Below are 16,005 nucleotides of genomic sequence, written 5' to 3'. Positions count from 1 at the left end.
ACGAAATTTGCAAGTTTAGAATTTGGAAGATGCCAAAGATTAAGTCTAGTTAGCAAAAGCACAAAATTTTAGTGCTCTATAGAACAGCTTGTATTCTAACTGAGCTAATTATGAGTACATGATTAGGTTTTGTTCGATTGGTTTGTGAAATTGATGGATATGGGCAATGCCCGGTCAGTCCCTAAGGGCATGGCTACGCCACTGATACAACGCAACATAACAAAACAAAACAACAAAACACAAAACAAAACAGATATCACAACACGGACAACACAACACAAGATCACATAACATAGACAACACAACACAACAGAACACAGACAATACAAAACAACACAACACAACAAAAACAATACAACACAATAAAACAAAGACAACTGAACACAAGACAACAAAACACAGACAAACGCAAGAGACAACAGCACATAGCAAGACAAAGCAGAACAAGGCAACAAAGACAACACAAAACAAAAAAAAAGACAATACAACACAGACAACACAACATAGACAACACACCAGAGACAACACAAGACAAGACAAGATAAGACAACACAGACAACACAACGCAAGCAACACAAGACAAGGCAAGACAAGAAATCACAGAAAACACAACGAAGGCAACACAAGACAAAACAAGACAAGACAACACAGACAACACAAAACAAAAAACCGCACAACAAAGACAACACAACACAAACAGCACAACACAACAAAACAAAACACAACACAAAAATCAAAACACAATACAACACAAAACAACACAACTCAACTGAACACAGACAGCATAACACAACTCGAATGAAAAAAGACAATACGACACCACACAACATAGACAAAACATCACAATACAACACAGACACGACAACACAACACAACAAAGACAACAAAACACAACACAACACACAACTAAGAAAAAAAAATACAAAAAGCACAAAATAATACAACACAACAAAACACAACTCAACTCAACACAGACAGCACAACACAACACAACACAGACAACACAACACAGACATTACAACGTAACACAAAAAAACACAAAACAATACAGACAAAAATACAACACAACACGTCTGACAACTCAACAGAACAGAACACAAACAACACAACACAACATAGCAGAAGGCAGACAATACAAAACAACACAACACAACACAACACCACAAAAATCAAAACAACACAACATAAAACAGACGACAAAAACGGACAACACATCACAGGCAACTCAAGACAAAACAAGACAAAACAAACACATACAACACAAAACAAAAACAGCACAACAAAGACAACACAAAACAAAACAAGAAAATAAACACAGACAACAAAAGACAAACAAAACAACGCAACAGAACAACATAAGACAAACTAAACACAGATAACTTAATACAACAAAACATAGATAAACACACGACAAAGCAACGCAACACAAGACAACACAACACAAGACAACAGAAAACAAGACAAGAACATAAACATAGACAACACAAGACAAAACAAGACAACGCAACAGCAACCCAACACAGACCACACAAGACAATACAAAACAAGACAACACAGACAAGGCAAAAGAAGACAACACCAACAACAAAAAACCCAGCCAAAACAAGACAATACAGACAACACAAAACAAGACAAAACAAAGCAACAGACCACACATACGCACGCGAACACACACGTACGCACACACACACACACACACACACACACACAAACAAACAAACACATACACACACCCACACACACACATACACACACACACACACACACACACACACACACACACACACATGCACACAGACACACACACACACACACACACACACAGACACACAGACACACATACACACACACACATTGCACCTTGATTCCACAATACCAACTATGCATTTTAGCAACACAGCGTTAAAGCGATTTTCCAAGCAGCACGATCACCAATATAACGAAGACTGATATGTAATGATCGACCTGTTGTCTCTTGTGACAACTTTTATACAGTCACACGCACAGACAAACACACAAACACGCACACACACAAACACACACACACACACACACACACATACACACACACACATGCAAAAACACACACATACACACACACACACACACACACACACACACACACACACACATACACACACACATTGCACCTTGATTCCACAATACGCACTATACATTTTGGCAACAAAACGTTAAAGCGACTCTCCAAGCAGCACGATCACCAATATATCGTAAACTGATATGTAATAATCGACCTGTTGTCTCTTGTGACAACGTCTATACAAGCACACGCACAGACAAACACACAAACACACACACACACATACACACACACACACACACACACACACACACACACACACATACACACACAAAAACAAACACACACACACACACACACACACACACACACACACACACACACACACGTACACACACACATGGACAACAACCAAGACAATACAACAGCTAAACACAGACAGCACAAGACAAGTCAAGACAATACAATGCAACACAGACAACACAAGACTGACAACACAAGACAGACAACGTCACAGACAACGCAACACAAGAAAATAAGTACAACACAACACAACATTTCACAGACAACAGAAAACAGAACAACAAAACAAAGACAAACGCAAGACATAGACAACACAACGCAAGACAAGACAACTAATCGCAATACAAAATTTAACAAGAAAACAAAGACAACACAAATCAACACAAACAACACAACACAGACAACACAAGGCAACACAACACAACACAACACAACACAGACAAAAATACAACACAACACAGACAACGCAATAGTGCAAAACACATACAGCGCTATAGAACAAAACACAACACAGACAACACAACACAGACAACATCAATGCAAGACAACACAACATAACACAACACAGACAAAAATGCAACACAACACAGACAACACAACACAAGACAAGACAAGAGAACACAACACAAACATCGCAAGACAAGACAGGAGAACACAGACAACACAGACAATACAAGACTACACAACAGGACAACATAAGACAAACATAACACAGACAACTCAAGACAACACATCACAGACAAACACAAAACAAGACAAAATAATACAAGACAACACAAAACAAGACAACACAACACAACAGAAAACAACACACACAAAAAACACAACACAACAGAAAACAACACATTTAAAAAGCACAACACAACACAACACTAACAAGATTATATGACAAAATACAGACAAAAATACAACGCAATACAGAAAAACCCAAAAAAACACAACACAGACAAAACAACACAACACAACAGTACACAGACGACACATCACTGACGACATATCACTATCAAAACAACACAACACAACACAACATAATACAGCCAAAAATAATACACAACGCAGACTACACAACGGAACACAACACACACAACACTACACAATAAAACAGTCACAACTCAACACAAACAAAACAACACAGATAAACACAACACTATACGGCAGAATGCATACAATACAACACAACACAACACAACACAATACAACACAACACACAAAAAAAACAACACAACACAACACAATTAAACACAGACAATACAAAACAACACAACACGACAAAAAAACACAACACAACACAACATATACAAAAAATCACAACACAACACAACACAGACAAGATAACACAACACAACACAACACAATAAAACACAGACAATACAACACTACACAACACGACAAAAAAACACAACACAACACAACATATACAAAAAACACAACACAACACAACACAGACAAGATAACACAACACAAAACAGACAAAATACACAAGAAAACACAGACAAAAATACAACGCAATACAGAAAACCCAACAGAACACAACATTGACAAAACAATACAACACAGCAGAACACAGACGACACGGCACAGACGACACAACACAAACAACACAACACAACACAACACAACATAGACAACATAACGAAACACAACACACTCAAAACAACACAGACAACACAACACAACAGAACACAGACAATACAACAGAACACAACACAACAATAAAACAAAGACAATACAATACAATACAAAGACAATACAATAGACCAAAACACAGACAACACTATAAAACACAACACTACGCTAACAACACAACACAGACAACACAATGCAAAAAACAAAGCACAACACAACACAGGCAAGATAACACAACACAACACAAGCAGAATAAAACAAAAAACACAGACAAGATAACACAACACAACCGCACACAACACAGACAACAAAAAAAACACGACACAACACAACAATACATAGCACAACAAAGATAACACAACACTGACAACAGAACATAACACAACACAACCTATAAAGAAAAACACAGACAACAAAATACAGCACAACTCAACTCAACACAAACAGCACAATGCAGACAACACAACGCAACAAAATACAACACACCACAACACATACAATAATACAACACAACACAAACAACAAAACGGAACACCGACCATACAACACAACACATACAACACAACACAACACAACAGAACACAGACAATACAGCTAAACACAATCCAAAAAACAACACCACAACACAACACAGACAACAGAACACGAAACAATAAAACACTAACAAAGGCACGACAAGACAACACAATGCAAACCAAAGCATAACAATACAACAAAGACATCACAAAACAACACCACACAGACAACACAACACAGACAACACAACACAGACAACAGAACACAGACAACACAACACAGACAACACAACACAGACAACGCAACAAAACTCAACACAGACAAAACAACAAAACACAACAGAACAAAAATAATTCAACATAATACAACGAAAGTAAAAACAACACAAAACAACACAACACAGACAAATGAAAACAAGACAAAAAATACAGACAAACGCAAGAGAAGACAACACATCGCGAGACAAATCAAAACAAAGAAACAAATACAACACAAAACAACAACAAAAAAAAACAACACAACACAAGACAACACAAAACAAGACAAAACAAAACAAGACAACACAACACAACACAACACATGCAAAAAACACAACACAACACAACACAGACAAGATAACACAACACAACACAGGCAAGATAACAACAACAAAACACAGACAAAAAGACAAAGCAATACAGAAAACTAAACAGACCACAAAACAAACAACACAGCACAACACAACAGAACACTTACGACACAGCAGAACACAACACAACATAACACAACAAAGACAACACAACACTGACAACATAACATAACACAACACAATCCAAAAATCATAACACGACACAACAAAGACAACACAACATAACACAACAGTCACAACCCAACACAAACAAAACAACACAGCAAAACACAACACAACACAGCAGAAAACATACAACACAATACAACACAACATAACACCAAAAAAAAGACAAAACAACACAACGCAAACGACACAACACTGAAAACACAACACAAGATCACATAACACAGACAACACAGCACAATACAATACAGACAACACAACACAACACAATACAACAAAAACAACACAACGCAGCACAACACAGACACCAGAACACAAGAAAACAATACATAGACAAACGCAAGAAAAGGACAACACATCGCAAGACAAAGCAGAACAAAGCAACAAAGACAACACAAAACAACAAAACAAAGACAACACAACACAGACAACACAGACAACACAAAACAACAAAACAAAGACAACACAACACAAGACAAGACAAAACTGGATAGCGTATGGGCATTTCTAGCTCGGCCCAAACACTCTGATGGACAGGAATTGTTTCCTCTTTTCAGCAAAGTTGCCAGGCTTGTAGCAACTATCCCTCACTCTAATGCTGAAGAAAAACGGATTTTCAGAATGATTCGGAAAAACAAGAGTAAATCTCGACAGTGGCTGAATGAAGAAACGACTCAAGCATTCATTACAATAACAAAATTAGCTATGACGCAGGGTTCTGTTTTAAAGTTTAAGCCAACTAAAGAGATTCTACTGAAAGCAAAACGGCTACAACAAGATATAACAGTTAACGCAGGAATGATATGCAGATGTTTTTTGAGACGGAATTTAGTGAGGTTGTATTAGTTAACTTAATTAATATTAACTAATGGATTTAGCAAATAATATGTACATATCCAGATTTAACGGGAGATGTTTATAGTTTCGTGTTTGTAAAAATTTATGTATTTAGTTCTTTGTGGCCACGCTCATATGCAGATATAAATCACTGTACTGATAAAAATCTGAGATCGCACGCATTTTCAGTATTACTGGTTGGCAACTCTGAAGTGTCGTTACTGCCGTTGACATACGCAGAATACAAACCACGACGTGTAGGGACGTGAGTTTGCGTAAAGAGCGCACTACAAGTCGTCGTTTGTGTACAGTGTAGTCATGGTAGACAGCAGATATGCATGAGATGTCTTCGTTGATTACATCCGTTATTGGAAAGGTATGCATTATGAAACTGTAAAAGAATTGAATGCCACTTAGGGCGTGTTTCCACTAACGTCTAAACCGGTTTAACAAGTGGTCTAGGCTAAACTGGTTTAATGGTAACATCAACGCCAAAATCCAAAATTCTTTTATGTTGAAAATTGATAGTTCTAGTCGCATGCATGACAAGAAAAATAGTTTTAGATTCTTAGGTAAAATCTTCGCTGAGATATAGCACGTCAAAGTAGCTTCCTGTTCTTCAACTTCTGATAACGGGCGTTGTGTAGTGTGACGTCACTGAAGGAAAACGCGTTTGCGTCTGTATTTTCAGTGGCCTGTAAAAATGACTATGTCTTCATATCTAAGGCAACGCTGCTTGGTTTAAGGCGACTGCAGCAACAGCGAGTCTTCTGAAGAGTCCTCTTAAAGATTTTACGTGATGATAACGTTCTGTCATTGCATGAAACGCAGCTTGAAGAAGATCTACTGATAGCCACTAATAAGTATACGTATTGACTAGACCACACAGGTTTGAGTTCAGCGACTATGCCTTTGAAGTTTTGAGATTGCCTGCTGCCTTAGATTTCTCTGACTCGGCGACAAAGCAGCCCAATAGTTCAAACACAGGAAAAAGTGCCTCTACAATCAGGCATAAGATTTTAAAGAATATTGTTGTAGACGTGCAAATCTGATATCTGGTTTACTGAGTTTTAGTAATCATACTTGTCTGATTATAGAGACCATCGTAATTAGGTGTTAGATTTTCAAAATGATTGAAAGTGACTCCACAATCAAACGTATGATTGTAGAGTAGATTGTAGTTTAGAGCCAGGAGAACCTCTGATATATATTAGAAGAAAAATGCCTCTACAATCAAACCTAAGATTTTACAGAATATTGTGGTAGACGTGCAAATTTGATATCTGGTTTACTGAGTGTTAGTAATCATACCTGTCTGATTATAGAGACCATTGTATAATTAGGTGTTAGATTTTCAAGACGATTGAAAGTGACTCTACAATCAAACGTATGATTGTATAATAGATAGTCTAGAGCCCGGAAAACCTCTGATATATATCAGAAGAAAAAGTGCCTCTACAATCAGACCTAGGATTTTAGAAAATATTGTCGTAGACGTGCAAATCCGATATCCTGGACGGATGTAACTATCCCTAGCGTTTCACGCATCGGGTAATTACAGTAGGTTTTAGACTCTAAAGACATTAGAAGTGACTCTGAAGCGTTCGTGGGCTAATTACTGTATACGTGCTAGATTCTCAACTCAAGGTGCATGAGGAGCTCTCAAATCAGTCATCAAAGCTAGAGACACTCTACGTTATTTACGTTTGCCGACGGCGAGCAGACGACGACGACTGGTTCTCGGTAAGTACGATTAGATTCAGAACGCTAAACATCACGAGTTCTAAGACCGTGCACATTCTAAGCTAGCCCATGATGGGCATCCAAAAGGAGGGTTTACGTTACTGCTTCACAATTACATGTGCATGCATGTACTTCTCATTGCTATCACAATTGGTCCAAATGAAGGCCAGTAGCTAGGGTTAGAATATTACAAATGTCTACAATTTCCAATTACAATACTAGTTAATTAATAAGTCTATAAGATGTACAAATACAACATTATGAACTAACAGGAATTTGCACAACCAAACGTTTTTGACTAATATCAATTAAAGCACATTTGCATATTAGCCGTCGTGGAGTAATAAAAGGAAAGTGACTTTCACTGTAGTTTCTCCTTTGCAGGGAAAGCAAGCCTGAATCAAAATCAACTGAAGTTGAACTTGGCTTGATCCACTCCAACTCTGACAAGGGTATGGCGTAACAGTTTGATCTCATCTGTTCCAGATTCTCTAATATAAACAAGTGCCTGACAAAAAAAACAAAACATTGCCAATGTATGGCTTCGTTACAAACTGATCTTGGTCATCGAGGATTGTCCAGTACACTAGAACGACATTTGTTCGATTTGTTCTGTTCATCTCTGAACAAAAGACACATCCATTGAGCATACATCGTGCAAACAAGTCAATCTTCCTGGCAACACAGACTAACTTGTCACCATAAACTTGTTGAAAGTGTTTAACAAGTAAAGCCTGTACATTATCTGCCAAAGTAAAATTTTTTCTAGCTGGGTGACAAAGACTAACTAGCCAAGAGTCCATTGAATCATCATCTTCATCAGCATCTAACATTAGCTGCACGCGCATAAGGTCTTCTTTTCGTTCAGCATTAGTAATTCTAGTAGATGCGGCTAATTGTAATCTACTAGACAGCCACCTGTCAAAATCCAAGTTTGTCACTATATCAGTCCAACTTTCATAAAGAGCATACAGATCAGAAGGGATTGAAGATAGCTGTGGCAGATCCACAGGATCGATGAAAGAGCTCTCCAGCTGATATTGCACATGATATCTTCTAAATAACGGCCATTCAATTGATATTCCATTAGTCGGAGCATTGCCAACAACAGCATTCTCACATTCATAAGCAAACAACCAAAAATTGTTTGCAGGTCCAAAGTCATTCATACAATCTGCCGTGTGTAATGCCATGTGATAGTTAACAGTGACATTCCATTTCCCATAGGCCTTACAATAGGCCTCATAATGACGTTGTATTTTAACTTCTATCAGATCAATGATTTCTTGTGTAGATGAATCATCTATTAAAAGCTCGACTACTTCTGCTAGCAGTCGAAGACTTGTGTAAACAGTAGGTAGAACAAGTTTTATGAAGCATGCTCTGGCATATGTAACAATGAAATGTTTCCATTGACCTGCTGTCATTTTAGCACGATGATCACTGTCAACAACATTGCCAGGAAGCCTACCAATGTCCAACGGCAGCTGCTAGTTTAAAGCTTTTATTCGTTCTTTCAATATGACTTGATTTGCAGATAGCATAGAAAATGAATCATTACTAGTTCCCTGGATTAGCGATATTTCATGAGATACCAATCCCAAAAAGAAGCAATGCATCGGATCGACAGCTGCCATCTTTACAGAGTCAAAATATGGCAATCTTAACAGTTCCGAATATCTTACTCCATTGGCTTTCGCAAGATGGTCCTGTTGAGCCTTAGTTGAAGCGTCTCTGTATGCCAGTGTTTGCTGGCGAACCTCTGCTCCACTTCTAAAAAATATAGACAAAAAAGTCTCCCCATTGGTGTAGTAGCTCATTTTGCCTGATGCTCCATGTGTTCCCGGTTCTCTCTCAACTTGAAATTTGCACTTGCTACAACCAAGATCTGCTTTGTGACCCAAAAACTGCAAAACCTTTCGAGATGCTGGTAAATCACAAGACACACACACAAGAGCTTCTTTCACTGCTTTGATAGAACCATCAGCTAGAACAACTTCTATACCATTCCACAACAGCTCCAAGTCATCAACTAAAGGTCTTAGAAAGTCATTGATATGTAGCTTTGGTTCAGATGGACCTGGTACACGTATAATGCCGACAAGCATAGTCCACTTCTGTTTCATCCGCTGTTTACGTGGTAGGTTCAGAACCGACATGAACATAACACCAACTTTATACGGTGAACGAGAAAAAGGACAAAACCAATCCACATTGAGAGTCAACCCAATATTGAATTTGTCACTAAAAAATTGACAGCCTCTATTGTCCTTCAACTGGCGCCATACGTTTCCATGCCAAACATCCCATATTCCTTTACGCAATGCAGGAGGCACATTGCCCGAATCATCCAGTGGAGCATCTAACAAATCCACAAACTGCTGTCTCTTAAAGAAAGTTTTCAGTAGCTCCGAAGAAGGGCAATAGCAAAATGTCTTGAAAGGAACCCATTTGAAATTGCCAAAGCTAAGATTCTTTTTGTAAAGAAGCGGCTCATTGCATACTTTTCTACAAATTCTTTGCTGGCAGTGTTGCTCGCAATAATCTAGTGGCTTTACCATTTTGCAATCGTCAAAGATATACAAGTGTGAACACTCTGGACAGACAACATAAGTGACAGCCGATTTAGGATGTTTGCTAATCCGGGAACATGCAAGCAGTTTCTGCATTGTTGTAAGAAAATGGTGTTGCAGAGGATGAGTTACCACTGCTAGTAAGACCACAATAATTTTCATAAAAAGAATCATCACCATATTGCTAACATGGTACTTTAATTGAAGCTTTAGCAGCAGCACAGCAAACCACTGACTCAGAGACAAGCAATTAGCATCTTCTGATGTTTGAGAAGCCTTTGGAGACTGCTGCAGATCACTGCCTTTTTGTCTATCTTCAGTTGATTCACAAGAAGAAACTGCTTGTAATTCTCCACCGATAACATCATGAACTGCATTTTCCATATCCAACTCATCATGTATGACTTTTGCTGTTGATGGTTTAGCGTGCACGTGAGCTGCAGCTAAGTCAATCGTATCTTCAACAAATAACTTCTCAGTCTGGTCAGATGATCCCTCATCATAACTAAATATGCCTTGATCATTAATGAAGCTGTCATCCCTTCTGCTTGAAGTTTCATCATCTGATGTCTCTGATGTCTGAAGTCTTGACATACTTTGACTGTTCATTTCAAACTCAGCGTCACTAGATGCATTCTGGCACACAAAAGCTACAGTTATCTGATGTAACACACACACACACACACACACACACACACACACACACACACACACACACACACACACACACACACACACACACACACACACACACACACACACACACACACACACACACCACACACACACACACACCACACACACACACACACACACACACACACACACACACACACACACACACACACACACACACACACACACACACACACACACACACACACACACACACACACACACCACACAATTGTAGTCAAGTTAACCAAAGAGCACATCTTTCAGAAACACCAAAATATCCAGAATCCCATACTTGAGACAGAATGGTAAGGTAAGTATGCCAGTACACTACAATTCTACTTACCTGATCAACCAAAGAATGCTGTGAGTGATCTTCATAATCTTTATTCACTTTAGATTGAAGATTTTCAAGATGCTCTGGGAGCATATCATGTACTGAAAAGCCAGCAAAATTGATCAACACAAAAGGCTCTTTTGGGTTTATTAATTAACTAATTTAATTAGCATTCAGTTGTAAAAACCTGGGTAATAGCTATATATAGGATAGTTTCAACAGCTAACACCCCCACCAAACAATTGTTTTCAATAGCGTCTGACAAAGTGCGTTCACGTCTTCCGGTCGTCCCTTATAATTAATTACCTTGTGCTGTGTCGAGTTGTGCTTGCGACGTCTGATCTAGACTCTGTTGCTCTACGTCGACATGTTCCATTACACCGAACTCAGTTGCATGTCTTGATCGTGTAGATCTCGATACCACTTTTTTGCCACGGCAAATGGCACAGTAGCAAGTTACTCGTTTCGATTGAAGACACGATGTTACACCTCGAGCTCTCTTCGACAGCAATCTTTTCTTTCCGGACTCCATAGATGTGCCATGCTCACACGTATAGACGTGAATTTTAGTAGAAACAGCAACCGATGCCTCTAGCCACCACACAACGACTGCTACTACTGTACTAAGAAATTTTAGAGTAGCATACGCTGACCCTTTATAGTGTTTGTTCAATCTGGCGCACGTTAGATAGATGTTTTAAACATGCGTACTAATCTTGTTAGCTAGGCGCCAAAGTTTGAAATTTACAGTGTCATCTCACTTGAAAGAATTCTTCAGTCACACAATTCTTATTATAGAAAAATGTCTCCCAGTGAGCTTTTGAAAGAGCTTGCAAGTTTGCGAGAACGCATTGACCACTTGGAACGAGAAAAAAGAACTGACGACATTTCTGCGACTGGCAATTCCTCAAAACCGAGGCCACAGAAGTTATTCCGACGGTAAAAGCGCTAATAAATGCGTTGTAGCGAGGTAGATGTCAGTATGAAATTGTAAATTTCCGGAAATGGACCGGAAGAAGGCTTCTTCAGTAGAGAATGGTTATTAATATTATTTTTCTAATAGGCGGCACTGAAACGGCTCTTTGGCGACATGTCACTTGAAATCAAACCTGCAGAAAGACCATGGGAAGATGTTGCTGCAGAACTAAAAAAGACTCTTGTGCAAATAGTCAGAGCGGGAGGCAATTGTCGAAATATTGATGACACCACAATATTAAGACGTGTGCGTCAGTTTTATGTCGCACGAAGACAGACTGTAACCGCAGCCAAAAACACAGAGAAGAGACGACGAAGACGGCAACAACTTAAAATCAGCGCAGCAACTTACGTAAGCATTTTAATCTAGCTGATATATTAACGAATGCAATTCCTAGTGCAACAGTTTGTATTACCCAGAATTTAAATTGAATAAAACTGTAATTAAAGTTGATTTCACATATGCGTAGATAAATTACGGGTATGTAGTTGTACTCTGAGTAATCTGCATGAAGATGAAAAGTACTGTATATGCATGTACAGTTGGGTTTCTGTTGCAGACCTACAAACGTCAGAAAGTGGCTGAGGCTATTAGAAAAAACGAGCTTTCAGCAGAGACCAGAGACGTGTCATTGTTCAGATCTTCCATTCCCAGATTGACAGATAAACAAGTTTTGCCTGCACCAAATAGCAGCGATGAAGATGCTAAACTGAAGAAAAAAAAGTTGCAAGTTAAACACCTGAAACGAATGAGAGAGTTGGCAGGAGTAAAGAGGCGAGTTCAAGACAAGGTGTGCCCGGACTGGAGACAGAAAGCAGTTGAAGAAGGCTTCTTAATTAGTGGTATATTTGAGACAATCATGTGTCATAATCTCTAACAGACAATTGGTCAGACTACACATACACCACACACACACACACACACACACACACACACACACACACACACACACACACACACACACAACATATGTAACTCTTACATTTAAACTGTTAAAACATTGTACTGATGTTGTGTTTGTTACTGGTAGATTCAGGAGAAGAGTCGAGTGATGCAGGGGCCAACTGCAAGTGCATTGCTTATTTCAATTTCTGGGATCGAAATATTCTAACATAATCGTTGTTTGAAATTGTAGTGAATTAGCTGACAAAGACAATCAAATATATGTGCACACTATATTATGATGGCAACTTTTAATTTGAGCAGCTAGCATTTTGTTTGTTGATTAATATTATTGATATTAATATCACTTATAATGATGATATTTATAATTACTATTTTATTCCTGGGGAAAGCCTTGAGTACACATCTTATTTATATTAACAAATTAAACGGCATACTGGTAATTTGTTGTCATCAAGTCTTTGTTTCCTTACTACATTTCCAGAAGGATCACTCTGCTGTTATTTGCAACTATATAGTATCTGTATATTTCTGATGGCAACTTTGCGATTGTAATTTGTTATTATTCCAGATGATGAGGTCGATGATATGTTCGAAGATCTATTGCCTCTTGCAGCCAGCTTTGACGCTTTTCCATCTACACAGAATCAAGGTGACAAATAAGCATTCAAGTAACTGTATAGGCTCCAGCGTGAGTTGACGAGATGGTATTGACACGAGCAAGATCTCTTATGCTGCTGTTGTTTTCCAAAGAAGCATAAACCACGTCATCTATTTGGCCCTGAAATCAAGCCAGACTTAACACAATTTCAGAACCACATGCTGGAGCGTGGCTAAGAGCCGTTCCCAACCGAAACCTTGGCCTTTCCATGACCAGGGATGAGTTCTGTATTGATGTTTGTTTATGGTTGGGCATAACTCTTTTTCCAGTACATCCTTCTGCTGTAAGATGAAATTAAGTGTGGTCAGTTAATTGACGGTTTTGGTGACCATCTCCTTGTCAGACTAATTTACGGTCAAAACGTCATGACGTTTTCGGAGACATTATCTTCAATGCTTTATTGATAGATGACAAAGGCACTTCGATTCAAAGGAGCAGAGATTCTTGTCAGACACCTGTGATCACCCTGGAGACGTCTTCCACCCTAAGTTTTTGACTGGTCGTCTTGCTTACTTTTGATATAACTGTACACAATTCATTTCAACCTAAATTTGTGTCAAGTTCAGCAACTGTTGCAGGTGCCGCCAGTCTGGCTGAGGAGATTGACAAAGACACCAAATATGATGACTTCTGCCAGCCTGGAAACTTTGAGAGCCATTGCTACCAAAACAATTACTTCAAACAACATTCCGTAATTTTCACAGGCCTACAATAACCTTATGCAGCAGCTGTCAGTTAGCTTGTGGAAGTTTAATGCTAGACTGATAGGAAGTAGACTACTTTTAGATTCAAATGACTGTTTTTGGGATTTGCCTGTTATGTCTGTTTCTTCCTTGTTATACATATATAATTTACATAGCAAGAAAATCCAACATTCTATCATTGTACTTCCAAAGAGTGACAGAGAGTTGTTCCGTTAGATTTCTGACAGCCATGGAAAAAGGGATGTTGTTTACTGTAATTACTTTAGAAGCAATGATTTTCAGTGTCACAAGACTTGAAAATACGGATCATTGTTTTGACTAATATATATTGGTTAACTTAAGACAGTTGTTCAATGTCATTTCTGTCAGTCTGACAGTTTCGTCTTTTGTGTCTGTACCAATGGAGTAATAGCAGAATTACTTTTTATAGGTTTGACAGAATTGACGACTGAACATGTAAGGAGCAAAAAAAGGAAAACCTTGTCATTGAAAGAATCCAGCTGCAGGGGAAGAGACCAGCGCATAAAGGTTCTGCAAGAATTGACATGTAATGACTTTGTTGAGGACACATGCACAGAAAATTACTCTCACTTAGAAGAGCCAAGCCAAAGCATTTTGCAGAGGAGAGTAATATTAGAGACACATGATAATGACACTTACGAGTATTAGATAATATTTTAGTTATAACTAATTAATAATTAATTAGTAGTTATAACTAATTAATAATTAATTATAACTAATTATTAATTAATTAATAGCTGTTTTATTTGTAATAGCTGCACTACGTATAGTAAAAAACCACGTTACCATTGTGTTTTAGCCAGCCTATGTTCATTCACTGTGCTTACAGGACCGCGTTCAATCTACTTATCAATCAGATATGTGATTATAGGACTGCGTCTGACCTTCTCTTGAATCATATAGGGTGTGATTATAAGACTGCCTCTGACCTTCTCCTGAATCATATAGGGTGTGATTATAGGATCTGTTTCATGCATACCTCATGGGTGTGATTTCTAAGATCCCAAGAATCCAATCAGAAATCTACTACATGATTACATATACTGTTTTACCTGTGAAAATAAGGCGTTCCTAGATGGTTTGTTTGCACATTCCGGCTGTGCAAGTTCCTAGTAGAAACAGTCGCTTTCTTGTGGTTTAGTTTTTAAACCCATTTAAGCTAAACTAGTTTAGGGTGCAGCTAGTGGAAACACGGCAGTACTAACAAATCACGATATTATGATACAAGCAGCGACAACTATACGGATCCCAGGATCCGTTTATGTAAACTTGTCTGCTAGAACGTATGACCTCTTC

The 16,005-nt window shown here is 38.4% G+C and overlaps 4 protein-coding genes across 5 annotated transcripts; 1 reads left to right on the top strand and 3 right to left on the bottom strand.

The window, feature by feature from the left end:
- Window positions 1-193: 193 nt before the first annotated feature.
- On the bottom strand, window positions 194-7,220 carry LOC134181701 (uncharacterized). The gene is made up of 13 exons (XM_062648968.1): window positions 7,200-7,220; window positions 7,027-7,115; window positions 5,455-5,474; window positions 5,198-5,216; window positions 4,510-4,564; window positions 4,289-4,333; window positions 3,857-3,991; window positions 3,478-3,491; window positions 3,395-3,433; window positions 3,272-3,344; window positions 3,019-3,022; window positions 2,794-2,835; window positions 194-201 (listed from the first exon to the last, which is right to left on the bottom strand). Exons 1-13 carry the CDS (start codon window positions 7,218-7,220, stop codon window positions 194-196), a joined length of 564 nt encoding a protein of 187 aa, XP_062504952.1.
- Window positions 7,221-8,350: 1,130 nt separating this feature from the next.
- Window positions 8,351-9,286, bottom strand: LOC134182410 (uncharacterized). The gene has a single exon (XM_062649810.1). It carries the CDS (start codon window positions 9,284-9,286, stop codon window positions 8,351-8,353), a length of 936 nt encoding a protein of 311 aa, XP_062505794.1.
- Window positions 9,287-9,349: 63 nt separating this feature from the next.
- On the bottom strand, window positions 9,350-10,816 carry LOC134182409 (uncharacterized). Its single transcript, XM_062649809.1, has one exon. It carries the CDS (start codon window positions 10,814-10,816, stop codon window positions 9,350-9,352), a length of 1,467 nt encoding a protein of 488 aa, XP_062505793.1.
- A 1,362-nt stretch (window positions 10,817-12,178) lies between these two features.
- On the top strand, window positions 12,179-15,711 carry LOC134182214 (uncharacterized). 2 transcript variants are annotated; one of them, XR_009970290.1, is made up of 5 exons: window positions 12,179-12,383; window positions 12,508-12,771; window positions 12,980-13,262; window positions 13,451-13,975; window positions 15,119-15,711. XR_009970290.1 is itself a non-coding variant. In XM_062649594.1 (5 exons), the coding sequence occupies exons 2-5, from the start codon at window positions 12,535-12,537 to the stop codon at window positions 13,602-13,604; spliced, it is 609 nt and encodes a 202-aa protein (XP_062505578.1). In that variant the 5' UTR covers window positions 12,179-12,383; window positions 12,508-12,534; the 3' UTR covers window positions 13,605-13,624. The 2 variants fall into 2 exon arrangements, 1 of the variants encoding a protein (XP_062505578.1); XM_062649594.1 differs by lacking the exon at window positions 15,119-15,711 and having other exon boundaries at window positions 13,451-13,490; window positions 13,556-13,624.
- The last annotated feature ends 294 nt before the right edge of the window (window positions 15,712-16,005 follow it).

The sequence above is a fragment of the Corticium candelabrum genome, chromosome 7 (assembly GCF_963422355.1).
Source record: "Corticium candelabrum chromosome 7, ooCorCand1.1, whole genome shotgun sequence".
Taxonomy (NCBI): domain Eukaryota; kingdom Metazoa; phylum Porifera; class Homoscleromorpha; order Homosclerophorida; family Plakinidae; genus Corticium; species Corticium candelabrum.
The sequence above is the reverse complement of the archived record's forward strand: the minus strand, read 5'-3'. Positions and strand labels throughout refer to the sequence as shown.